Below are 7,400 nucleotides of genomic sequence, written 5' to 3'. Positions count from 1 at the left end.
GTCTTGCCGGGTTATTTATTACTTCGAAACTCCTGCACTTGGGAGAAGACATCAATCTTTTCATCGTGTCACCTATAACGGTACGTCTTATGCTCATTATTGCTATGTCATATGGTTGGAATATTCACCAGTTGGATGTTCATAATGCTTTCTTGAATGATATCCTTTAAGAAGAGGTATACATGGCACAACCACCGGGGTTTGCTGATTATGCTATGTCATCTCATGTGTCGTCATCTTCATAAATCTTTGTATGGCTTGAAACAAGCACCTCGAGCTTGGTACAACAGGTTGAATGAGTTCCTCCTTTCCATTGGATTTCAAGCATCCAAGGTTGACACTTATCTGTTTATTCTCTCTCTCAATGGTGCTATGATTTATCTACTTGTGTATGTGGATGATATTTTACTAACCGGGAGTAACTCAGCCTTGTTTCATAGATTGATTACTTTACTGCAAACAGAATTTAAGCTTCGAGATTTGGGCTCTGTTCATTTCTTCCTGGGCATTGAAGTTAAACCATCAGCTATGGGTATCTTATTAAGTCAACACAAGTATGCACTTGATATTATCAAACAAGTAGGTATGACTTCCTACAAACCAGTTGATACTTCTCTGTCTACCTCCTTTAAACTAGGAATTGTGCCTGATACTCTTCACTTATCCGACATGATATTAACAGATTGTTAGAGCACTAAAATATCTTACTTTCACTAGACCTGATATTTGCTATGCAGTCAACAAAGTATGTCAATTTATGCATGCCCCTATTAATGATCATTGGGTTGCTATTAAACGTATCCTACATTACTTGTAGGCTATAGCAACTTGTGGTCTCCACATTACTCGAGACTTTCTCTTGACTCTTCATAGTTTCACAGATGCTGATTGGACAGGTAGTATTGACAATCAAAAATCAATAGGTGGGTATCTTGTGTACCTTGGTTCTACACCTATCTCGTGGAAATCCAAGAAACAATGCGTTATTGCTAGGTCTTCTACAGAAGTAGAATACAAAGCCTTGGCTGATGGTACCACTAAAATTTTATGGATTTGTTCTTTATCGGGAGACTTCGGATTTCCACTTCATCCATGACCATGTTATGGTGTGATAACTTAGAGGCTACTTTCTTATCTACCAATCCAGTGTTCCATGCTTGTACTAAACATATTGCAGTTGATTATCATTTTGTCCGTGATCGCGTTGCTAAGAGAGAAATTTAGGTACGTTTCATCTCTTCAAAGGATCAACTCACGAATGTTCTTACAAAGCCTCTCCCTCCAGTCTCATTTGCTTATTTTAGATCCAAGCTTCAGGTGGAATCTCCACCTTCAGCTTGACGGGGTGTATTAAGGAAAGAATCCACATATAGGTAAATGCATTATATATAGGGATAGTTATCATGTGTAATACATTCCACCATTGTATTGTATACAACCCTAAAGGTATAAATACAAAAGGATGGTTAGCTTATCAATCATTCATCATAATTATACAAAAGACTATCTCTCTATTCTTAACTAGATGTAACTAAACACTGAAATATTATAATTAAGATTATACAAGCAAGAAAACCTCAAGAGGTGTCAACAAAGCATAAGCAAACATTTATCTACTATGGAGGTTGGGTTTGGAGGACACAAGCCTATGGAAGGAAGTGGTCAAATTCATACATAACATTAACTGCTCTAGTTTCTTACTGCAAGCCCTTATTTCGGGAGCTGGAAGCACATAAACATGTATGATCAACCATTGCATTAAAGACAACAGGTTACAAGAGATTGTGTCTCATCAATATTACTTGGCTTGCCGATTACTATCTTGCAAATCGTTTCCCTACTCTTTACCATTTATCCAATGATAAAAATACCAGCAATGACAAGATGGGAATGTGGGATGGTTTTGAATAAATATGATTCTTTTCCTGGACAAGACTTTTGAGGGGTTGAAACATTGGTTTGTTAGAACAACTATATGTCATTCTCTCAACGGTGCACTTAGACAATGAGGCAAAGGATAGACTAATATTGAAGGACAACAAATCAGGAAGATTCTCTGTTAAATCTCTATGTGGGCTGTTAAGTCCCACTTATTATTCTAACAATGGCTTCTCTTTTGCTGGGATCTGGAAAGGTGTAGTCCCTCCTAAAGTGGAGATCTTTTGCTGGATGGCTATTATTAATAGACTCAACACCCGAGGTATGCTGGTTAGAAGAGGTGTTTTGGATAGCTTAGACTTTAACTATCCTATTTGTTTAGTTGAGGAAGAGTCAGTTGATCATTTAATTTTACATTGCCATAAGCATTGAATCATCTGGTCCAAAATCATCAAGTGGTGGGGATTATCATGGTGTTGCCCAAAGAATTTGTCAAGCTTATACTCTTAGTGGATTTTTATGGTCCATGGTAAATTTTAGAAGAAAGTATGGTTGAAGTTGTTTTTCTTAGTGGCGTGGTCCCTTTGACTTCTTTGAAATGACCTGATCTTTCAACAAAAGTCACCGAATTATGATTCAGTTTTCTTCCTTATCATCACTCGGCTATGCTTATGGTTGAAAGCACTTCATCCTGACTTTCCTTAATCCCCTTCAGACTTGTTAAGATTTGCAGAAGGTTTGATTCATTGGTCTAATGTTTAGATTACTAAAACTAGTATTATATGGTCTCCTTCAACCATTGACAGCTTCAAGTGAAATGTGGGTGGCTCTTCTCTTAGAAAGCCTGGGCTCTCAGGTATAGGTGGTGTCCTGCAAAACCACCATGGTCATCTCCTTGGTATTTTTTTCCTTACTAGTAGGGATATTAGATTTAAAAATAGTTGAGTTGAGAGTTGTTGAGCTCTCAGCCTCAAATTGTCTTCTTATCATAAACATATTACTATTGAATCTGATTATGCCAATGTAATCAATTAGATGCTCAAATCTCATAACAAGCAATGGATGCACTGAGAGCTCTTCTCTACAGTTTAGAGATTGACTAGATTTTTTGGCTTAATTACTTTTTCTGACTTTTTCTCATGTGTATCGTGAAAGCAATAGTCTGGCAGATTGTATGGCTAAGCAAAGAGTGCGAAGATCCAGGGATTTCATTGCTTGGTTTTGATCAATCTCTCAACTTATATCTATCAGGCTGTTAAAGGTGCTCCTTTTCAGAGGTTTAAATTCACTAGAGAGATGAATTGGAGACTCTTTGAAGTTTCCCCTGGATTTTGTTGTGATGGTTATCATGTGTAGATTCCAATGTTGCTCTCTTAGGCTATATCTACTATTTTATCTTCTTTGTATGGACCTTGACTCGTTTGGTAGTTCCTGCAAAATTGATATGCTATAGGCTTTGTAATTTCACATGCTGTCAGGTTACGGTGTTTAATGAAATCATAAAAAAAAAAAAGCACAAGCAAGCATGAATAAATTATCTACAATGAAAAAAAAGTTCAAAAACAGAAAAGCTTTAAGGAAAAAAAATTTAATGTCCAGCTACTTTAATGATATCTTTTTTCTGGAAGTGACAAATTTATACTTATAAAAAGTAAAAGTGAGATGTTTGTATAAAGGAGATATTTTATTATGAAATTTTCAAAAAGAATATAATGACTATTGCAACTAAGGAGGAGATGAATAATAATAATAATAATGCATTTTTTAAAATCAAATCAAAACTAAGTTATCAAATTTAATAAAATAAGGGACCTGTAAACGATTTGGAATCTAGTGAAGATCTTGAAGCTTGATCTATTAGATAAAACTTAAAAGATAGGTTACAAGTGAGAATTGAAAGAGTGTTAGAATCACCTATCCTACATAAAAAATATATAAAAAACGTAAGAATAATATATAAATTAAGAATAGATCATAAAATATATATAAAAAATGTAAGAATAATATATAAATTAAGAATAGATCATGCATCACTGCAAAGTTTAAATCTTTTCAATGTAATTCAAACTCAACTATCAAATTCAATACATACCAAAATACACACTAGATCCAATAGTACATAGAATAGAGTGACTGCTCGTTTTATTACAATACATCCGACAACATTCATAGAGAGTTCCACCATGAGCTCAAAGTACGAATTCTACACCATTATTCACACAGAGGCACTTGCTCAATATATAATAAAGTAACATAATCTTTTAAACTTGATGGAATTGTGTAGGCATCGTCATCATTCCCATAAATAACATCTGTAACTCGAATAAGATTAACAAAATGTTGAAGGAGAAGCATTGGAGCATTAGTTGGCCTCATGCAATCTTCATTGATATCCTTCCACGCATTAACGTCCATCTTTTGTATCTCTTCAATTGCTTTCTTCTCCGATGCATCATATTGTTTCATATAGCACTCAACACCGGATGCGCAGTCTCCTCTTTTTTGTTCATCCTTCAAATATATAAACGATGTTATAGTTTTTAGAAAATAAACTTAACATGAAAAATTTCTAAACACAAAAATATTGAGAAGAAAGAAAGTCATGAGTTGACACTTGGTTCAATTTTTTTGATGCACGAAATAATTGAAAAATCTTGTAAGTTATTATATAAGATATGAGAATACAATTCTCGGTGTATCTAGTAATTTTTAATTTTAAGAATTCCGACAGCGTACCTCGTGGCCCACAATGTCATTCATCAAACGACCGATAATCTTTCCAGCTTTAATAATTTTTGGATTACTTTTTAGCCATTCATACTCCTCCCCTCCTGCAACTTCTTCCATTCCAAGGAAGGATGCTGCCATAATCACCCCATAAGCACTTGTGGCTATTCCATTGCGCACGTACTCATCGAATGTTGGGACATGGCGTTTGTCTGCCCACTCCGCCTCCGCATGGTAGCCTCTCACCAATTCTTTGAACTAAGAGCATCTCCGATGGAGAAGTCAAATGAATAGTCAAAAATAAAAAATTAATATTTTGATTTTTTTTGCTTGTTTTGCACACTTCAATATGGAGAAGCCAAATAAAATACTAAAATGCCTCTTCTTTCCCACAAATACTATTTCTACATATCTCTTTAAAGAGCCAAAACCAACAAAGTGGGACCACTAAAAAAATAGACCAATTAAATGTAGACATGTGGAAAAAAAAATAGCATTAAACAATATTAAGAAATAATAAAACACTTATTTTTTTCATTCTAATATAAATGGCTCTTCAAATGGCTTTTTTCCATTGGAATAGATATAGTAAGATAAGCTATATTTATACTATTCAAAATGCTATTTTATTAATTTAGCTTTTCAAAATAGCATTTTGGATTGGGAATGCTCTAATAGCATACAAATAAAACAAAGATTGTGTGGTCAAACCGATGCAATATTTAAATTAATATATGTACAATAACAATATATTATGCTAGAAATAGTAAAAGAATATATGAGACTGGAAAAATATTCATACTGCCTCCTTCACATAATATGACGCATAGGATCTTCCTTGCTTTCCCATATCATTCTCAGTTTCGTTGAAGAGATTCAGAAGAGCTCTATAAAGAACTTTCATGTAATCGGCAGGTAGTTGATCAATAGCATTCATGCTGCATCTGAAATTGAGACAGAAAATTCCATTCCTTTCCTGAACATCTTTGTGTCGACTTCTTTGTTTATGAAAGATTTAGAAAAGACAGTCTACGAGGTAACAAGAAACAAACCTTTCAATTGCATTAGTAAAATGTTGTATTTCTTCAAAAGATGCATATGCATCATATGTATCATCTACCAGTGATACAATCTTTGTATATTTCGTGACCATCATTCGAGAGAAAGCATATTGAGGCTCGAAATGGATTCCATTTGCCCAGAAATAGATCTCTACAATTCTATCTCTTGCATAAGGAAACTCCTCAGCAAAATTTAAATCATTCCACCACCTAAAATGTAAGTAGCAACCGAGTAAATAAATTCCAAATAGAAACTTAGTCTGATGTCTCTCTCGAACTCGAACACAAAATTACCTCGAGAGAATGGATAGCTCTTGTCGATGCAGTAGCTGAACTCGATTGAAATCTATCTTGGCAAACTTGAGTAGAGTGTCATTCCGAGACTCCTCTTCTTTGTAGAAAGAGATGTATTCTCTAGCCTCTATTCTTGGTAAGCCTTTGTGAAAGGGCCGGATCAAAGCATTCCTAATATGGTCCCCTAGACGTGGGCTTGATTGCATAGCCGAAGACTCCAGGTTTGCCTTTGTGAAAACTAGGGCTTCATCCAGTACCTGTTCCCCATGCACACTTAAAAATGAAGCTTCATACAAGCCCAGGATGCCTTTAACATCGTTGATGATTGTTTTCTTAAACTCTCCATTGGTGTCCTTGAACTTGTTGAACACAACTGATGATTCACCAAAAAAAAAAAACACAACACAAATTTTAGCCAATTTTCAAAAGATGTTTGTGGGTTATGAAAGAATATTTATTTAGTTTCACGAAAGTTTTGCTAGTCTCAATAACTTTACCGTTCTAGTCTTTTTTTTAATAATCTTAATTTTACCATATATTAGTTCTTGTGAAAGAAAGATATAGCAGAGTTTAAAGTACTGTTCGAGAAATAATTTTTGAGATGTTAATTAAGGTTTGAAAGTATATAAAGTACTGGAAGTATGCGCTCACCGCAAGGCATTTTGAATCCATGCTGTCTCAATACTCGAAATAGCAGTGACAAAGTGTAGAGATCAAAGTCTTGTTTCTCAAGAAGATTAGGAAGGTCATCAAAAATTTGTTTGAGGCTGTTTTCAATCTCGTCGTCAAAATGATATGACACACCAAGCCGACATAACAGATTAATGAATTCAATATGTTCTACTGTATCCTTTTTGGAAGCCGTCAGCATGTCCTTCACATTTTCCTTCAACACTTCTACTTGTCGGCTGTATGACTCGAATTCCTGCAGTGAAATATTCAGTTAATATAAATTGATAGCATTGAGTGTTTTTTTCTACTCTATTGATAATGTTTTTTTCTTATAGAATTTTACTCAATAAAAATGAAATCTTTGTTTAAAGTAAAAGCAATCAACAGCTAGACAAAAGTGTAACTACTTTAACATCAACTTTGACCTGAGAGGAGTGGAGAGATAAGATATATATGATTTTATCATTAAAGAAAACACAGACAAGTAATATGTAATTAAAAAATTTAGAAACAAATTGTGAAACATCAGATTACAATCTTAGAGCAGAATTGGATGATAGATCCCACAAATCTAATAGCTTGTAGATAGTTTTGAAACTGAAATTTTCTTAATACTGCTATACATATATAGAAGAGAAGTAATTTACCGTTTGTGGGAAGGAAAATGAAGCGAAGCTACAACCCCACAAGCTTGGTGGGAAATTTGCCTCTGGACGAGAATTGTTTTGGCGATTACTGCTTGCTGTTAAATGTGCTTGGGTTTCCATT

At 34.5% G+C, this 7,400-nt stretch overlaps 1 protein-coding gene across 1 annotated transcript in view; it reads right to left on the bottom strand.

Annotated features, from left to right (window-relative positions):
- LOC105114568 (probable terpene synthase 6) overlaps positions 1 to 7,399 on the bottom strand; it is a 55,559-nt gene extending 48,160 nt beyond the window's left edge. The window contains exons 1-8 of the mRNA XM_011011144.1: positions 7,280 to 7,399; positions 6,612 to 6,885; positions 5,961 to 6,333; positions 5,658 to 5,876; positions 5,408 to 5,549; positions 4,615 to 4,863; positions 4,066 to 4,389; positions 4,014 to 4,023 (exon numbers count right to left, since the gene is read on the bottom strand). Coding sequence (XP_011009446.1) covers positions 4,090 to 4,389; positions 4,615 to 4,863; positions 5,408 to 5,549; positions 5,658 to 5,876; positions 5,961 to 6,333; positions 6,612 to 6,885; positions 7,280 to 7,399 — 1,677 coding nt within the window. The 3' untranslated portion in view covers positions 4,014 to 4,023; positions 4,066 to 4,089. The remainder of the gene's footprint in view (positions 1 to 4,013; positions 4,024 to 4,065; positions 4,390 to 4,614; positions 4,864 to 5,407; positions 5,550 to 5,657; positions 5,877 to 5,960; positions 6,334 to 6,611; positions 6,886 to 7,279) is intronic.
- Position 7,400: the final 1 nt, after the last annotated feature.

The sequence above is a fragment of the Populus euphratica genome, unplaced genomic scaffold (assembly GCF_000495115.2).
Source record: "Populus euphratica unplaced genomic scaffold, PopEup_1.0 scaffold546.1, whole genome shotgun sequence".
In the NCBI taxonomy this organism is placed as follows: domain Eukaryota; kingdom Viridiplantae; phylum Streptophyta; class Magnoliopsida; order Malpighiales; family Salicaceae; genus Populus; species Populus euphratica.
Note: the sequence above shows the minus strand (reverse complement) of the source record. Positions and strands in the feature narration are given on the sequence as shown.